The 19,905-nt window shown below is 33.3% G+C and overlaps 1 protein-coding gene across 2 annotated transcripts in view; it reads left to right on the top strand.

The window, feature by feature from the left end:
* LOC142977146 (neuroglobin-like) overlaps positions 1 to 18,789 on the top strand; it is a 33,258-nt gene extending 14,469 nt beyond the window's left edge. For both annotated transcript variants that reach the window (XM_076120884.1, XM_076120883.1), the window contains 2 exons: positions 15,501 to 15,732; positions 18,590 to 18,789. In XM_076120884.1, the coding sequence (XP_075976999.1) occupies positions 15,501 to 15,732; positions 18,590 to 18,763 (406 nt within the window). In that variant the 3' untranslated portion in view covers positions 18,764 to 18,789. The remainder of the gene's footprint in view (positions 1 to 15,500; positions 15,733 to 18,589) is intronic.
* Positions 18,790 to 19,905: the final 1,116 nt, after the last annotated feature.

The raw sequence follows: 19,905 nt of genomic DNA, 5'->3' as shown, positions 1-19,905 counted from the left end.
TATTGAAGCAGGATTATATTTAAACGAATACTATTTTACAATTAAAAACTAAACTCAAAATAATACAAGCTGAAGTGAAAAAAACATTTTCTATAATTTCAACTGTCTACCAAATTTATGTATACTTACTACTATGAATAGTTATATTGTCTATAATTTCTTGCTAAAAGTTCATTTTCCCTCATCAGCAACAATGACACATGAAAACCGTCACACATCAATCCCAACTCATACCTCATATCCATATCCACAAGAGTGAGACAAAAAAACTAATTTTTCATTCCAACAGCAATAGTTGGTTGTATAGAGGTTTAAGTTGGCATCATTACTGCGCATCCATTGTTCCCGCGACACAGGCCTCAAACAACGCCTTTGTTTCGTGGGGTGAGCTACATCGTTCTCGGCACTTGCTATAAATATATATTCGCCTAAAAGAACATCGGGCTTTGAGCGTAATTACGCTTTTCTTTGAATATTGCTTTTTTGTCGCTTTGATAGAGCGTTTTGTAGAAAAAGAAATGTATTTTACCGTTTTAGATGCTATTAATGATGTATCAAAGGATTCTAAATAATACTGCTTTGATGACATATTTATTTCAATTCGTAATTTGCTTTTGCGCTTGTCTGCAATATGTGAAATTGAGACTTTATTTAATATCATAGGATTTATTAAATTATCTGCAAAATATTTAAAGATACCAAACCAATTGAACGATTGAATTGTATTAAAAAAATTTAGAATTTACAGAACCTTACATCTTTTGAGCTCACAAAAACAATTTTTGTACATTATGACTCCGATATCCATCACCCTGGACATAGGTTAAAAAGTAGATATTTTTATTTTTAATACTTGTGTACAACTTGTGTCTTGTGTCTACCCCAGCTTCCTTATATCACAACAAGTTTCTTAAACAAAATATTAAATTCACTTACCACAAATTCGTTTTAACTTGAGGAAATTAGGTGCCGTGTTCGTTATCGAAAAACTGTCAATGGCAAAATAAATACTCCGTTATGAGAAGCGCAAAACTGCTGATCGTGAGTTTTTAGTCTCTATTATAGAGTCTCAATCGCTAGGAGATAAGGCTGCTCTTGGAAGGATGATATTAGATTACGTTTTATTATAAAATATAGTGCAATATCTTTATGTGCTACGCGAAGTACTGCACACTCCTGAACGTATGAACCACTATTGATTACAGTTTGAGAGTGTATATTATGGAGTTGTCATCGGACAGTCAGTTTGCTCACATATTGCAATAGTCCAAACGTTGAGCAAACCAAGTCTAGATACGTATACATAAGCGTATCAAATACCGTATAAGCATTAAAAAATCATGTTTCTTATTTATTGGCTATTTTGTATTGTCTACTAACTCCAAGACAAATTCTCTATTACCCTACATTAATGTAGTTAGATGCATCAAAATGATTCCTGCAATTCAGATATCTGCTTATGGTAAAAAAGACCATAACTTGAATACAATAGGTCAATTTTTTAATCGAACTCAATCGTACACCACTGATAACGATATAATACGTATTTCCTGCACTAGTAAATTACTCAAAAGCACCAATATTTCAGCGCAATTGCTCATTATTTGCGGTCAATAAGAGTCAATGTTCGACAGTCCATACTCACCAACGGTTATTGTTATAGTAACGTACAATTTGTATATTATTGACCAGAGAACAGCCTCATAAAAGTCGTAAAATTCACGTTATTGCTTATATTCGGACAATATTTGCCAATACCAATATTTTGGTGTCGTTTTTAGTTCATGAAACAAGTAAATAAAAATGAATTTGGCTAGAAATTGACACTGTTATTGCAGTAACAGTCCATTGTTTGAATGTTCATGAACAAAAATGAATGTTTGAGATCGCATAGTTTTTTTAGTAGTTTCTTTCCCTTAAACAATTATATAAACGTAGCATGCCGCTTTCTATATTTTTCAGTATAAAAGGAATTTAAAAACTATTTTACTTTGATAGCCAAGCAGAAAATATTGCGGTAATCTTAAAGTTGTACATTGTGGTCGATCGATGTAAAAAAAATAAGAAAAAAGAGTGTATAATATAGTAGGATCGATGAAATAAGAGATTCTTGCCTAATATCATCTCATAATTTTGCTTATTAAATCAGCAAAAAAAATCACAATACACCTACATATTAACCAACTACATAATCACGTACACATTTCAAAAATGCTAACTTCCAAATGACAAGATTCGAAGCACATCGCCATTATCCACTCAACTTCATCCTAATACAAATCTAAAACAACTCAGTCAAGACAAATCGTTCCTTCAATGTTTTTCCTACCTTAAGTCAAAAGTTTCTGCACCAAAAACTCTGTAAGGGGAGTAAATACGTGTAAGTCATGTAAATGTTTGTGCTACGTGATTTATATCCACACCTGTCGGATACAACAAGTAATAAGCATACACCATAACGTTTTTGGTTTCTTGTGGGAAAATATGCGTTTGGTGTGTGCTTTTTTGCCAATATACTTCTAGTTTGACTAAAAAGTAGAAAAAACTCGCTTTGATACGAGTTAAACAATAGGTTTAGCATAATATAAATGTACGTAATGCGACAAAATGTCGAAATTTGTAATGCGTCATCCTGTAGTTATATTATTTGCATCGTTTGTTGCATATATTTGTAATGCTTTAAATCAAGAATAAAAAAAGATGATTGATATATCTCTCAAATACTGACATTACACACTTCTTTAAAATGTTCTGCCTAAATAATGCATTATAATTTACCACCCGCGTTGAAAGTACAATAAGTAACTCTATAAACATTACTGGTAAATCTGTAACACTTCAGTTCAAAATAACCGTCTGTTTATTTACACGAAAATCTTCATTGTTCTTTGTGAAACCTCCATTGTTAAAATGGTAGTCAGCGACTGTTGATCATTATTCGAAGTCCTGAGTCCGGTTCAGTATTTATTTTCCTTTAGGAATTTTCAGTTGCTCTACAAAGTATTTTTTGGAATGTCAACTCTTACAACTCATATTATACTTTGTTTACTAGGTGTTCAACTATTGGAAATCGGTCCAGTGGCTCAATAGCGAAAGCATAATACATAGGCTTTTGCATAAAATGTATAAATCGTTTTTTTTTTGTACTGAAAATGTTTGGCATAATTATTATCGTGATTCTATTATCTATCTCTACCTACTCCTATGGGAAGAAGGCGTGATTTTATGTATGTAGGTATGTATTATCATGATGCCGATTATTGGCTCTTTCACCCTTCAACTTATCTACAAGGCAGAAAACCACTGCTATTAATTATAAAGGGACGCTTTCACAAATGACAAATTATTCTAGAGACAAACAGGTTGGCTCGACAGGTTTAGTATTTGAGGAAAATCGGACTTTGAAAAACCACTTTAAATGTTCAATTTGTCAAAATCGTGTTTTGTAACTGTTATTATTTTAGAAGGCTATACAAAATTTTACAAATATATGAGACTTTTTAACATAAACATGACTATCAGAAAAGAGACCAGGTAAACAAGAGCTGATAAAGGCCCAAAAGTAACGTGTGACTGCTTATACGAGGTCTAAGAGTCAATTCTCGGTGCGATTAAAATTTTTCCAAAGTTTGTTGTAATATTCTCGATACTATAGACCGACAATACATTATCCCTACTGTAGTATTCTATCTAGCTAAGCCTAACATAACACAAAATATTGTGTAGGTGTGTGTGTAATATACGCCTCTGTCTACATTTCGAGTATAAAAAGCATGATGATCCAAAAGTCTGACCTATATCGCAAACAAATTGAATATTATGTAAATGTAAATTACGTTCCGATATTACGAATTAATCAGTTTAATGTAGCTCATTTCCGTAGTAAGCTCATTATTGTGTTGAAATATGAAATCATTTTAGCACCTATATGAGTACTGAATATTATTTCCTGTGAACATTATTACTGAAATTCAATTGCACAATTAAACGGTCTACTAGTTTAAATATTAAATAGTCGTGCAAATTAATGAACTAAATGTACACTTTGAGGTAATGCTAAAATAATTCATATTCAATTAGTTTACTACATATTTGTTATAGACAAATTCTGATTCATTAGATAAAGAAAGCAGTACTTATCGAGGAAGTTAGTATTTTACTATATCAAATCTATAATACAATTTTTCGGACAAAACACTATATATATAATAATAACTGTCTCATTAATAGTCTTTTTGGTTACTCCATAATCATAACTGAATTTAAGACCTCAAGTAATTTTGTCGGCGACTGCATCTTTTGTTTTCTCGCAAACGGGAAACGGACAGGAATTTAGCTATTTGGCAGCTACACTATCATTATCGTAAATTAAAATAGCTATGAAAATGAGACATTTGATTTCTTAAGGTAAGGCAGATAAAGGAACATGATTTACGATTTCAACATACTTCTATACTATCCTACATTTAAAATCTACACGAAATAAACTTTAGGAGGAAATGAATATGGCTCGTAAAAGCGCTTTGTTGACTTGCTACCCCCTCCCCCCTCCCTCGCCAACATGTTTCTTTAATCTTCCCCTCCAACATAAAGTAGCACATTATATGTAATGTAATTTCCTTTTTGTAAAGCTTTGTTTCATTTTTATTACGTTTTCTGATGACAGCAGTGTGATGTATGTTTTGTTAGATGTTGAAAGTACGGCTTCTGTATTGAGTAAATGGATATCAGCCATACGCCTACTGTAAACCTAAATTGCTGCTTTGTTGATCCATCAATAGTGAGTGCAACAGTCACGCAAAAATCTGAACAACATCTGAATCATTTAATTATTTTTTCTGAACCAAACAGAGACCAACCGAAAGGAGGCATTATAGTGTACCCAGTGTGATGCGCATACTATGGAATCTAAACACTAGGAACACAAAAAACGACTTTTAAGCAGGCCAAATACAGAATTAATTTTAATAAACAATTCACTGTATTATTATTTTCGTTTACATATTTCGGTTTACTCACAGACATTTCGGCCAAAATATTTACGCCAGACACCCGATAATTAATCGGGAACAAACAAACCGCGTTGTTAACACCTGCCTTTTGTTAAAGGAGACACAAAAACAATATACAAAATCCATATTTTAGCAACTCTAAATAACCCTGCTGTTGGTGCGAAATGATCACCGACTGAGCTCTAAAGCTATTTCCTAAGATCGTGCCAAGCGGGAGACGGCTTTCACTACTAAAATCACAGTGTATTTAAGAATATACGCTTCAACAATGAAAATTAAACCGACAAAACTGAACTTGGAAAAGTACCGTATAGCTTAAGCGATAGCGTTTTAGGTGTTATACATTATCTGTCACTTTATGTACTGGATAAATATAAGTAGTTTGAAACAAGTTAGGGCGTGTCTTGGTTATTATTAAAGTCTTTTCTTTGCTGCTGACTGGACTGAAAAGCCAGTCAAACTGTCAAAGTGTGAATTGAATATGATTAACACAGGTGCTAGTAAGCTGTAAAAGTAATTAATCGATTCACTTAGTTGTTCAAATGCATCTGAGCCTTGCAAAACGCGGAAATACTTTTCTCAAATAGTAGTAAAAGCTGTCTTTACAAATTCTCTTTACAAGTTCTTTTCTCACCTCATATAAAAACAGTCTGAATCAAAACCACACAGTTTACGAACAAAAGCTACGACAGAATTGCTCACCGGGAGCTGAATCAATAGAATGAATGAATGAACGATTCTTATTCATTCACTCATTCCACCTGGCCGCGTCACAGATCATTATTTCAGTCGACATTCGGTAGAATGATATCGAACTGTTTTGGGATGGTCGACAGATTTTATTGAAACTTTAGTACTTCAATATCTGTTGTAAGTTCGTATAGATATTTTCTATTGAGGACTCTAGTTATTGGCTAAGTCATATAACTAATTATCTTCTAACTCTTAATATATTTATAGAGCATCGTATTTTGAAAACATTGGATAAGAATAAACAATTAAACTCACTCACACCTTACGTACTTTTAAAAATATATTTTAAAAAGTGTTAAAATCACTCTTTTTATATTCTTTTCGCTGATGACAACGTAATCCAATATAGGTCATTGCCCTGCCTATATTTACAAAAACATTCGAAAAAAGGGTGTGTCTTCGATTTCCCCAATAAGAAAGCACTCACTAAAAACCAATTTCATTCACTCAACTTCGTTCAAACGTAAACAAACCCGAATATTTTGCCTTCAACTGTCACAGTTACTCAAATCCATTGCCATTTAATTAAATGCAAGTACCTTTCCTTTCTCTGTTTCTAAAGGAAAATAAACGTAAATAGACCTTGGTTTAAAATGGACTCTGGAGACCTTTAAAACGTCAGGAACTTTCCATAATCATCAAAGTATTATAAAGATTAATGATTGCTATAAGATATAATTAAAATAATGAGTCTAAAAATACCTTAAAGTCTTGGAAATATCTTCTGTGTTATAAATAAACGGCTAAAGCCTGGAAAGGTGCTTCAGTTTGAGTAATGCTTGGATCTAATGTGGTCTCTGACATTTCTCAAAAACGAGGGCATATTTCTCGCGAGAGGTTTAATGTAAAGAGTATTTACAAGCGATATGTGGAAGAAGGATTGATAAAGAGTTAACTCAGAAGGCAGAATGAAGGGTCAAGCATTCGTGACATTTCCTTCTGTAAGGAAAGCTGAAGCAGCATTGCATGAAACTAATGGATATTTATTGAAAGAAAGACCTATGGTTTGCTATGGCTCCTAATAAAAAGACTGTTGAATGAAAAAAACAACGTCATAGCTTTTAAACGCTACTCTAAATTGAGTGAAGTTTAAGTAATTGCACGTTACGCCCTGCGACTCATATGATGATAAAGATCAATATTTTCTGGTTCAGGTTGAGTCACGATTACTCTTGTCTTAATTATGATTTCTCTACTAATAAGTGTATAGGTAATGTTCCACTCACCAAGTATGGGAATGGTGTCTATTGTACACGGTAGACATAACACTTTGTTAATAAAATATCAATACCTAAAATCCTCTTATTGTTTAACATCTGACCCAATTTTAAACTGTTATAAACAATGATAAACAATAAACAAAATTTAACATAAACAATTGTTATTTCATATCTAACAATAGAACAAAAGACCTAACGATTTTAATACCTTCAAACACGTAAAAAGGGTTGTAGAATTAAAACCTTCCATACAATTTCATTGGTCAACTGGAGGTTTTTCAATTCTCGTTCCTGTATTATTTTATTCTATGGTCTCAAAGTGTGGCTTATTTTTACCCCCTATAACCCAGTGGGTAGGCTTTACCCCCCACTGCTCGTCTTGTGCCGTTTGCAAGGTTTTCAATCTGTTTATTTATAGACTTTTGAAATACACGTTTATTTTTGTATATAGTCTTTTGTTTAGTAAACGGGTGACTTTGTACTGTTGAATTTAGTTTGAAGCTTCGATTTTATTAGCATTCATAGTAAGAGGGCTTTGGGATTGATTATAGCCATTAGAAGAGACCGATGTTTTGTTGTATGATGATAACATAAACAAGCGCTCTGAACTGCACGATATGGCCACAAAACCTTTCCTATACTAAGACTTGACTGAGTTGATTAATGACGATGGAATATTTCATGCAATGATATCCCCTTGTCTGAGCCATAGCTATGAAATCCAAAGCCATGTACTTACTTTTTTCTCAATTAAGAAGACTAGTAAACTAACGACCCGAAAGAGAGAAAAACCAAACAAATTAAGAAAACCAATTTCTTAAAACACACTCGAACAATTTTAAGAGCCTTTGTCCATCTCTTCAAATTACAACACAATTTGGTCCGAATAAAAAATCTATTATTTTAACCAACGCGTAATGAATTCGTGGACCCAAAACGTTCCGCTATCTTTTACCCCTGAGGCTTTGGGGGTCTACTCTAATTCCACGAAAAACGCTCGAAGTAATTTTAGATTCTTGGCGCAATTGCACGGAACAATTTGCTTGGGTTAAGATGACCTGCATAGAATAAACGCCGTTTACAGTTACTTTAAAGCTTTAGATTACAGATTGAGAAACAGCATAGCGGCTAATAGGCTTCAGCGTTTGAAGTAATAAAGGAGGTGATGATACTAAGAATAAACATGATCAAAATATGAACACCAGAAAAGAAATATTCCTTCCAATATTTTACGAACTATGGTTCAAAAATATAAGTTTAGTAAAGTTAAAGAGTACTCACTCGACAAAGTGTTTCCTTACGCAAATAAAAACGAGGCCATAAGCGTACCTACAGTCTTGTTCATTTCAATTTTCGTTTAGAAGTACGAGAGTAGGCCTGCAAAACTCATTCTTAATCGAAATTTCGAAACTGAAATGTTAATCTAAATGCAGGACCGTGGGTCCGGATGTTTTAGATTAAAGTACCTCCGTTTTAGTAGTTGAATTCTAATATGAAAACTAGCTTTCTCTTTCTATCATTGGTTTTATGATAAAGATGGAATGATTGGCTTAAAAGGATTAGAAAACGAATTTAGATTTTGATTGATGTACAATTTACCTTTATTGGAATAAACCGATTATAAATATACCATAGACTTAATTATATTATTGGACTTGCAATCGTGACATAGTAGGTTCGTATCGCAACTATTGCAATATCATCGTTTTGTAAATCAAGACTAAACTTAAAGTTTTAAGAATAACTAATGTTTTAATATTTAATTTAACATTTTGCACTAATCTACTTGCGCGTAGTATAGCAAACCTGCAAATATACCTTAATAAACAATACTAAGTATAACAGAATATCCGATTTCACCGAACTTCTAAATATAAGTACCAACAGTTCGTAAAACATCTGCTAAACCACTAGAGACACGGTCAGAGTCGCATTCATTCCATTCTCTCAGGAATAATCCATTATTCCAGAACGACAGATACCCAGTGCCGTAGCGACAAGCTAATTCTAGACAAATTTAGAAGTTAAATCCCAAGAGATGTGTTGGAATGTTTAAAATATCGTTGGCTTTTGACGGAGCATCAGGAGTGAGGGCCCTTGGGTATTGCAGTGATTGTTACTGCGGGCAGTTTGCAGTTTATTGTAGAGATTTTTTAGTTAAAAAATATGTATGCGAGTCTAAATTGTCGAAATGTGACATGTAGGTTTAAGCTTTTATAACAGATTTAAATGGGCTGTATTTTTAATGATATAGTACGTAGTTCGTAGTTTATGAAAAATGCTTATATTGAATTTTATTTTACAAGCTTGCTGTGGTTTGCAGTTTTACTACTGGCGATTACTGCGCTCGTTTTAATTGTAGCGTGATTTTATGCACATTTCTAATGAACATAGTTAGGAGAACAAAAAGCGCGGCAAATAAAAAAAAAACCTTTTTCATCGAATTAAAAGTCGTTTAAAAAATATAGAGACTAGCCCATTCAAACAAAAATCTTAGATGGACAAACATTATCAAGTTGTTACAGATTATAGCTTTAAGGTTTTTAAATTGCTCACCACGTTATAAAATGTGAACGTTAACCGTCATTGCATATTATTGCGTCAGAATTTCCACAATGCATGTCAAATATTCACAAGTATAGCTACAATCACTGTTGATTCCTCCTCAGTGGTGAGGCATGTGGCATGCATAATTAAACCTGCATATCTCTATGTATTTGATAATTGTTTAACTCGAAGATGGTTGCGATGCGATGTTACGACTGTATTAAATGGGATTATTTATAGGAAGTTTAGACAGTTGTGGGTAGAGGTGATAGTCCACATTTTATTGTTCTTATTTCTATTTCGTGTTTGTTTACAGTGTCCAAGTGTGTGATCCATACACTGTACCTACTTTTTTTACACTCACTATCCAATCATTCTCGTAGTCGGATAGGTAACTTTGTTATTGGATGTTTTTCAGGACAAGATGATGAATTACCCCTCCCCCAACTTACATATTACAGGGGCTGCATAGAATTTTTTGACAGAAACTTAACAATCTTTTTCAGCTATATTTTATTTTTATTTTATGTACAACACCATCTCGAAACCTGTTCATAGCAGTAACATTATCCACCAAACTAAGGCAATCAAACCAAGTTTTATTTCTACTAACTTTACGTTTCCTTAACCATCAAAACATCAATATCCACTCGAAACACAAGCAAAGACAAAACTCGATCAATACAATCACAAATACGTAACACAAACACAATTAATATCTAATCAGAAGTAACCTCATTCAGACCAAGAGTCTCCGGCACAAGTTGGTTCGTAAATTTCCACATAGAGCCACGGAATTACGAGTCCACACTACGTGCTTATACATAGTTGTCTTGTTGCAACCACGCTGCTAAATCTGTTTCGAAGTACTATGAGTTTTCAACTTCACCTGAAGTTTATAACTTAGACTGTATAGACTCAATACGTCTTCAATTTTGTATCTCTTAACAGAGCTTTATTTAGTCAAGTTTACCTTTAAAACCATTTAATATTACATTTTTAGATATAGTACAAAACAAACTTAAAAAAATACAAGCGGTCACAATTACCGATGTAATAGTAATTATTTTGTCTACTTATTATTAAGACTTCATTTGTAATGGTAGGTCGATATCGCCTACCATTCTCTCTCTTCTGTTTCGATTCTGACTATCAATCTTTTGTTAAAATTAACAATCGAATATCATTTAAAACCACTCGTAACGATTTGTCACTATTGTAAAACCGACAGTAGTATAGTATACGAAACTCTCGTATTCCTTAGTACCGCCTATTGTACAAGATACGAGAAACAACAAACTACATCGTCAGTTAGTCTACAGCAGCGCAGTCGCAGCGCATGCATAATTAACAACAGCATTCGGTGATTTACATCCCCTCCAGATTTATTGTACGAGCTCCAAATTATCTACAGCAACAAAGGAACAAAGCATACAAGGCTGATAAACACATTACCTTCCGTCGTTTCCCACTGTCGCGTAAATCTTACTTTCCAGAACTGTTTTAAAAACTCTTCCTGACACACAAGGTTTTGTGCAGATATTTTCTCTTACAAATTAGCTATAGCATATTACGTTATGGTTATAAGACTCAAAACGTAGTCCTCGCAAAACTAAAAATGTCAATACTAGAATAACAAATGCGATACTCTGTCTATTACACTTTTACGGCTAAACCCATTTTCATTATTAGGTCGGGTAAAAAGTCTTTTCGCATTATAGTATGTACTAGCTGACCCGCGCAACTTCGCTTGCGTCACCTAAGAGAATGGGTCATAATTTTCCCCGTTTTTGTAACATTTCTCGTTGCTACTCCGTCCCTATGGGTCATAGCGTGATGATAATTATATAGCCTATAGCTTTCCTTAACAAATGGACTAACTAACATTGAAATAATTTTTCAAATCGAACCAGTAGTTCCTGAGATTAGCGCGTTCAAACAAACAAACAAACTCTTCAGCTTTATTATATTAGTATAGATGAACTTGTAAAGAATCTCTTTGACTTCAAGGATCATAAATGAGTACACGGTTCATAAGGCTTTTTTCAGTGAGCTCGTGAGGTACCCAAATATCGAGTTTTTTTTGTGTAGAGAAAAGATTTTATTACAAGTTCATACATACTATGTATAATGCGAAAAGACTTTTTCCCCGACCTAATATTTAACCACAGACTTTTAAAAACACTCGGGTCAAACATTTATACATGTGAACGATTTCTTTTAAAAATACGTTTTAGTAAAATAAAACTTGATTTGATTACCTTAGTGTGGTGTGTCGCCTCTATTGGCTGGTTTTCCATAGGTAACCCTACGAAACCGTGTCCACATGCCAAAACAAGTTTATAATACCTAGTCAAGCAAATGTACTGAAGTCTTTATTTCCTATTACATAGTAAGCTCTTCAATAACCGATACAGCCTCACTGGCCCCTCCCTGGAAGCACGTACGACTATAACGTACCGTCCAGCATCGAAGCCTTAATAAACTATTTATTTAGATAACTTTTATTTTATTCTAGTACGTTGAATTGGTAATGGAAAATATAATACATACATTAGTAATGAAAATATTTCTTTTTGTATTTCGTATTTATTATTAAAATTGAATAGTCAGAGTTTTTCAAACTACTCGGATATTAGACTTTGTTTATTTACTTTGCAAGAGTTTTTGAAGTTACGATTTATTGTGATAGGCTTTAAACTAACAGTTAGGTGATAGTCTGCTGGTTTTAAATCCTTTTGAACGATACACGATACAAGCAAAACTTAGTGTAACTGACATCATAAAAATATTTTTATTTTATCTTCTCCCGTACGTTCATTCTACAGTTTTTAAACCAGTGGTTTAAACCAGGTAAATTTAGAAGAGATTATGTGTTACTTGAAACACCTTCTGAAGCAGTGAGGGATAATGCATTAGTTGATGTAAAAGCAAAAGTCCGTTGTCAAAACTTGTGAATCAGTTAATTTGAGTAGATTGGAGGTCAACTAATTAACAAATTGCTTGAAGTTTTGTTTATACGGATACCGCCAGCGAATTGTCGCGCCATTGTCATTTCATAGATTACTTTCAGAAGTTTAAGTTTAAACAGGTATTGAAGGAACTTCGTGCTGTTTGTTCTATAATAGGTAAATATTCTAACTAACCGCTGCTTGTTCTTAAGCATTTTAACAAAAATCGTCAGGCAATGTCAGTCTTTATAAAAACAATAACATAATATTTTTAAATAATGGATAAAATAACCAAGTACTCAAAAAACATTATATTTTTTCACTTCTAAAGCAATAGCATGCCCAAAATTTAGGCAAAGTACGTCCTAACAACATACTACAGTTGTATAAACGTGCAAACTGACATTGATTACTTTAGGATATCTATAAACGAACAGCCTAGTTCGCACTTTGGCGCCACTCTGCCATGTTAGGAAATTCGCACGTGACTCGTTTGTCTATAGCCTATAGATAAATCGATTAAGGACTTTTGGTCAACTGTGAATATTATTTGCATACCATTCTATTATAGAAGAACATCCTAAACGCATTTATATGTAGGGCCGTTGTAATTAGCATTTAAAATAGCAAACGACTAATATTACGGTAAATCAAGTTGTGTTATGTGTATGGCCTCCAAACAGTTCAGTTGAGGAGGCCTATTTTAACCCAGCATCATTCTTTTATCCGTTATTTTTATTCTGATAATAAACCACGTTATTTTAGTTACTTGAAAGATATGATATGCCCACAGACAACCAAAAAAAATACAAAGGTATTGAGAAAGACAAAGAATTTTATAACGTAATATTACCGCAAAAAAAAATATTCTAAAAACGTATAATACATTTTCTTCTGTTTTTTATTTGTGTCGTAACCAAAGGTCCATCTAAGGTAGCAAACATAAGGAAGTACAAAGTTAAATTGGCTCAGCCGTAATTAAGAATAAACTACGTCACAAACTTGCCCAATTTGGTGACAAACGGAACCTCCCTCCCGTAAGGCTCATTTTATAGCCGGGACTTGAAACAAGATAATGTTATACCAAATAGTGCACTACTCAATACCTTAAGTATACAAAGAGGCTATTAGAGTTTTAGACGACAAATTCTCGATACGAAACAGGGCTTGCAAAATTGCAAAGTAGGCTTAAAAAATCCAGATATACTAATAATATTGAAGATTTGTAAGCCCCAGGAAAATGTATAACACATTAGTACCTAATATAGGTAATCAGACTAAGGTTGTGTTAAAGTGTCCTTGTCATATTTAAAATTATAAAAAAGCTAGGTAAATACTAAAAAAAGACTAAGTTCTACCCAAATTGTTATTAAATTTCCGAGAATACGTGTTTTACTTCTGTTAACATGTCACAAAGAGATATCACTTGGGTGACGACAGCAAATGTTTTGTATTCTTGGAAACGCCATGAAACGCGACAAGATATTGGCTACATACTTTTTCACTAGATTAAATAAAATAATATTGTTTTATGCTATTTATTTAACATAATGTGTAACTTTGTCATAGACACAATATTATGCTTTGTATATATCTTATACCGTAATCAGGTTTTTGCTGACGATTCTGGGTGGAAAATAGTATAATAATATTTCTTTTGTTGGGATACAATCTGCTGCAGTATTTTAAAGAAACTAAGGCCCAGTTATTGTGTAAGTAAGTACTGACAACGTTAAACTACACCGAAAACCGTCCTTACCTCGTTTAAAGCAACACTTTTCAAATAACATCACAATAAAAGGAGCCTTAACATCCAAAGTACTCAAACCGGACCCTATCCACTCGTAAAGAGTTGGGCATCGAATTCAACAACTTCAACAAACTCAAGTTTATTATTACTTTGTGGAATCTCTCCGATAGCTAGTCAAACTTCCCATTGATAGCTGCTTTTATCATTTGAAACTGCCTCTTGTACCTGAAGACTTGTCCTGTTAAAGGCTTATTGAAAGGAATCTTCTGTTCTTCTTGTTACTTAACTTTAAGAAATTCTTGTCAAAGAAACTTGTCTTCTTAATGAAGTGGAAATGCTAGTGTATTTGTTTTAAGGCATTAGTAAGTTCTCTAACATGGTTAATTAGCTTTATATTCTTAGCTCAGGAGTTAAATTCTGTTATACTTAATTAGATTGCAAGTTTGGTGGCACAATCAATCACCTAAGTGGACTCTTAATATAATTAAGTTGATCCTAGACTCCTTCAGATAAGCTATTTCACTAAAATATTTTTAAGGAGATTTTTAGCAGTTGCTTGGAGTTAGTGCATATTGGACACTAACTCCAAGCAACTGCTAAAAATCTCTTAAGCAATCTCTTAATACATTGTACATTCACCTAAATAAGAAACAAGCCCTTGCGTCTCAAACAGAAACCCGAATGTAAATTACACAAGCAACGTATTCTAAATTAATTCATTCAAAAATTAAACCATATTGTACGTGTATTTCTGTATCCATTACAACTGTCAAAAGTTTGAGTGAACGAGTGAATGAGTGAATGGAGCTTTGTTTCGGAAACAAAGCCTTAATGTAACAAAAGTAATGCACGGTATTGTGTTACGCTTGTTTGTTGAATTTATTCAAAAATGTATGCAGAAATTAGTCTGTAATACCGTTGTTCAGTTTACTTGCGTAGGAAAGTTTGAATTCTGTGTAGCTTGTGTGATTTGAACTTTCTTTTGATAAATGATGACGATATCCCTTCTTTTATACAATGGTCACTACGCCTTACCTATAAACAGTATCCGGAGTAAGTTCGATTTCCAAACAGAGCAAAATACTTCTATTACCAAAACAGAATGTTTTTATTCTTTAGCTTAATGTATGTTGTCTAATATATTGTTAAAGTTCCCACGAAACCAGTTTAAGAGTTGCCTTTAAAATTGAGATTACTTTTTACTTTCGTCTACTTCTATGGCCCATAATTCCATACCAATTAGTAAAATAAAACTTTACTTTTCCAGATTATTCGAAGAAAACGAAGATCTACTCCATCTATTCGAGAAATTCGCTGAACTGAAAGAGAACGGTGAACTGCACAGTTCTGAGGAGTTGTCAGAACATGCGACGAAGGTGATGCACACGTTGGACGAAGGCATCAAGTCACTGGGGAATGTGGACGCGTTCTTTGATTACATCAGGCATGTTGGAGCTACGCATCATCAAGTACCTGGCTTCAAGGCAGAGAATTTCTGGGTGGGTTTATTGAAAATTGAACTAAATACTCGTTTTAAGTTATTTTAATGTGCTTTTATGTTAAGGAATAAATCATAATTCTGTTATTTTTTACTATGAAACTCGGCACATAATAAATGCGAAATTTCATATTTGATTGTGTGTAGATTGCAGTTCTATCACCAAAAACGGAAGTACCTACGTCTGTTTATATTAGAATCTTTTCATGTATTTTTCAAAATACAAAACGTTTCATTGGCCTACAAAGTAACAAAACCGCCTAACTTCAAACAAAATAAACATGATACCCAACATTTTAAGGACCCTATTACACTCAAGTTTCCACAAAGTAAAATTAACATAAGTATCTACACATTTCAATTACAAGCAAACAAATATAAAGAACAGTACTTTAGCTGAAAATTAATTAACTGAAATAACAACGTCTTCCATTTAATTAAATACAAACTTTGAAGAAAGATTTGTACTGAATGAAAATTGGAAAAAGTGCATTTACCTCGACAGTTTTATATTACTTATGTGACTTGGTAACGAGATCTCGGTGATTCTTAAACTATGAAACATTTCTGAGGAATGAATTGCATAGAATTGAAATAGGCTTTCTATGTAATTGACAATAGAGTCGTTCTTTCTTATACTTGTTCAGTACAGTCAACCTGGGTAACTTTGAATCATTTGGGTAACATTGACAGTGGGAATTTGAACTAGTTTCGATATTTTTTTCATATGAAACCAACACAATTGATAAAAGTTGCAAAACTAAAACAAACCTTTATCAATTGTGTTGGTTTCATATGAAAAAATTATCGAAACTAGTTCAAATTCCCACTGTCAATGATACCCAAATTGACCTTAACACAGTTTATTCTGTTGTAAAATTGTAGATGACAAATAGAAAGTATGATAGATACTTTTAATATCATGCACGCTAATATAACATAGAGATACGAAATTGAAAGGTTTGTAGATTTTTGGTAGAAAATTTGCACGATTTGCTAAAAACAGCTATGCAACTGACTCAAAAAGAAACACCAAAGAGCACTTTTAGGAGAGACGGTGATGTTTTAAAAAGTGCATTTGGAAGCGCGAGACGTATAAGTAATGCATTTTCTTGAGTCCTAAGCACAATTTGAAGAAAAATGTTGAAATAAAATAGCAGACGCGATTTAAAATATGCTGACTGAAGTCGCTCAGTAAAATGTTGTCTTTAGTCCGAGCCCGGAGCGAGAAATGTGATGAAGATTTCATTTGCTGAATACTGAGGGTTGCTGTATTACGAAGTCTAGACTATTCTGTACATTTTTATACTGAATTACAGCATACTATGCTGTTTTATTAAAGGGTATTTTGCTTTATGTGAACGTTTCTTGCCTTGTATTTAAGAATTCAAAGTTTTACTGACGTAATTGTATTGTTGTGCATAGTATTATATTTCTCAATATAATATGCAGGAATCTAAAAAACATTAACTGAATCTGCAAATGTAAATCTACTTGGAATGTAAACAATGAATTACAGAGCTGTTGAGAAACAGAAGATAAACAAAAACGACCAGACATCTTTCAACTTAATATACCTTCTAACGAAATAGCTCAGGAGTGAGCCACCGAAATAAAACAATAGCATCTCTAAATCACTGGTTTCCTTCCCGTAATATAATGAAATACTCCATTATAAATAATTCGTTATTTCCTCGCGGTACGGGAATAAGAAAACGATAGGTATCCTCCCTTTCCGTACAATGAGAAAATGCTTCCGCACTTATCAAAGAATAATGGAGAAAACGAAAGCGTTTTCAGCCGTTTTCCGGTCAAGTGAGCAATATATTCGATTCCCTTCCAATATTTTAGGGTCTAAATATTGAAAGTACTATACAATTTGTAATCCGTTGCGAAAATTCCTGGCATAGCTAGTCTTTTAGCAAAAAAAGTCTGTACAAAAACGTATTTGAATAACTTTTCATACAGGATCTTAAAAACAAGATTTTGATGTATGGTAAAGATAATCGTTCGTTTTACGAACAATAAAGCCACTTAAATCATGAGATAACAACAAGATTTTGCCGATCAAAAACTAGAATATTGTATTTATCTTTCTCTAGATTCATGTTTTACATTACTTTAAGTACAGCATTGATAAATCTAGCCAAATCTCTCTACCTGGTACAAGTTCATCAAAAATTTTGCCGAAATTCGAGTACTCCAATCGTTGTTTCGTATTCGTCTAGTCCCGCACGCCTGTGGTTAGCTCAACGCTAAAAGCGTCGGACGTGCAACAGACGTGGTCAGCCCAATCCCGCTCTAGTTTGACGACTCAAAACCCCACCACATTGGTTTGTGTTTTGAATGCACATTCCGAATATTTTCTTTAAAACCTTCCCTTTACACTTAAGTCAGACTTTTTAACTTTAGATTTCCTGTTAAAGTTATCTTCCTCATCAAATAATGAGTTAAAATAGATGACTGTGGGTCGCAATGAAAACCGAGTATTCTTCGAAATTTTGTGTGAACCGTCCGTTCGTTCCAAAATTTTGTTTCAAGAATTTCAACTACGTTCATCCGTTTCGGAGAACGCGAAATTTCATTGAGTTTTCTAAGAACCAGCGGTTTTAACTTAATAGTTAAAAGCAATTCAAATTTTCATTTTTAAATACGTTATTAGGCACTGCTAGGCAAAGGCCTCCCCTATAACTTTCCACTGTAGCCTGTCTTTGATAGTCTGACTCCGATCAGGATTGAATATGTCTAGCTCGTCTCTTTACCTTTTCCAGAGTCTACCTGGTCACTGTCTACCCGTTGGAGTCGACAACAACACAATTGATATTAAACACTGACCAAATAAAATTCTCCTGTTACAGAAAGTTGAAGAACCATTCCTACAAGCAGCGAAAACGACTCTAGGCGACAGATACACACCAAACATCGAAGAGATATACAAACTGACTATTAAGTTCATACTAGAGAATCTTGTCAAAGGCTATGAAGACTCTGGTGTGGAGAATGGAAAACAGCCACAGAAAACAGAATCTTGACATGAAGTAGGTGTATGTAATGATTATGATAATATGTAGTTATTAGTTCAGTATTTGTAAACACTAATATGCAGTGTTATTAGCTTGCGAACAGTCCCTAAGTTATTTGGCTGAAACGTCAAGTAAAGTCAAGGTAGTATTATAATGAATTCTTATAACTTAAGAACCGAATAAACTAAATGACTCAAAAATAAGTGGTTCTAAGTTATATTAAAAATTGTTTTTAAGTAACAAAACTAACCATGTTTCTTATACACCAAAGTCATGCAAGTAGACTATTTAATAAATCTGCTGCTTAGTGTTTATGAATAATATTTTAAGTTTTTAGAACATTAGAGATTGTATCTTTACGACTTAGTTAAGTATAACTAATATAAAAATGTAAAGTAATTATGTAAATTTAGCTGTAGCATTTTTATAGATATTTATTTAGAAAAACCTAAGTAGAAGTAATGTATTATAAAATAGTATTACAATAGCTAAACAAATTCCCACGTAAATAACATCGTATATAAAAATACTAAAGTTCTATCCATATTTATATGATAAGTGCAATAAACTGATTGCCTAATACATTAATGCAAATTTTATATCTTTAATACATTTTGACTAATGTAAAAAAAAACATAGCAGTTCTTCTATTTAGAAAATGACAAGAAAAATATATTCATCCGACTATTATAATCTTCTCCCCCACATTAGATGTGCGTATCGGGCGTTTGCAAAGCGCGGTCGTTGCGTGCACGCCGCGATCACGCTGTGCAAGCTCCGCGTGTCACGCTCCACACCCGCCACAACGCAACAAGACGAGACGCTGACGCGCGTTTCGCATTTCCCCGAAAAACGCGCACATCTATTGTGGGTCAGTCTTATAACAAAAACTTCAAAAAAACTTGGCAAAAGAGATTTTATCTCGTCTTATTCTACATGAACTCATTCAATATTTCACTTAACATTCAAATATTTTAATTCGCATAAAGACTTGGCATGTTTCCCGTCGCTGTGAAACTTCGGTCAAGTTGCAGGGGAGAGTGGGTAACAGTGGATCACTTTTTTTTTAAACGATGTATGTCTAAAGTTTACGTCTAAAGTTTGCCTCTTTGTATTTAAATCATAACATATGTAGGTATATAATATTTATA

The sequence above is a fragment of the Anticarsia gemmatalis genome, chromosome 12 (assembly GCF_050436995.1).
Source record: "Anticarsia gemmatalis isolate Benzon Research Colony breed Stoneville strain chromosome 12, ilAntGemm2 primary, whole genome shotgun sequence".
Taxonomy (NCBI): Eukaryota; Metazoa; Arthropoda; class Insecta; order Lepidoptera; family Erebidae; genus Anticarsia; species Anticarsia gemmatalis.
The sequence above is the reverse complement of the archived record's forward strand: the minus strand, read 5'-3'. Positions and strand labels throughout refer to the sequence as shown.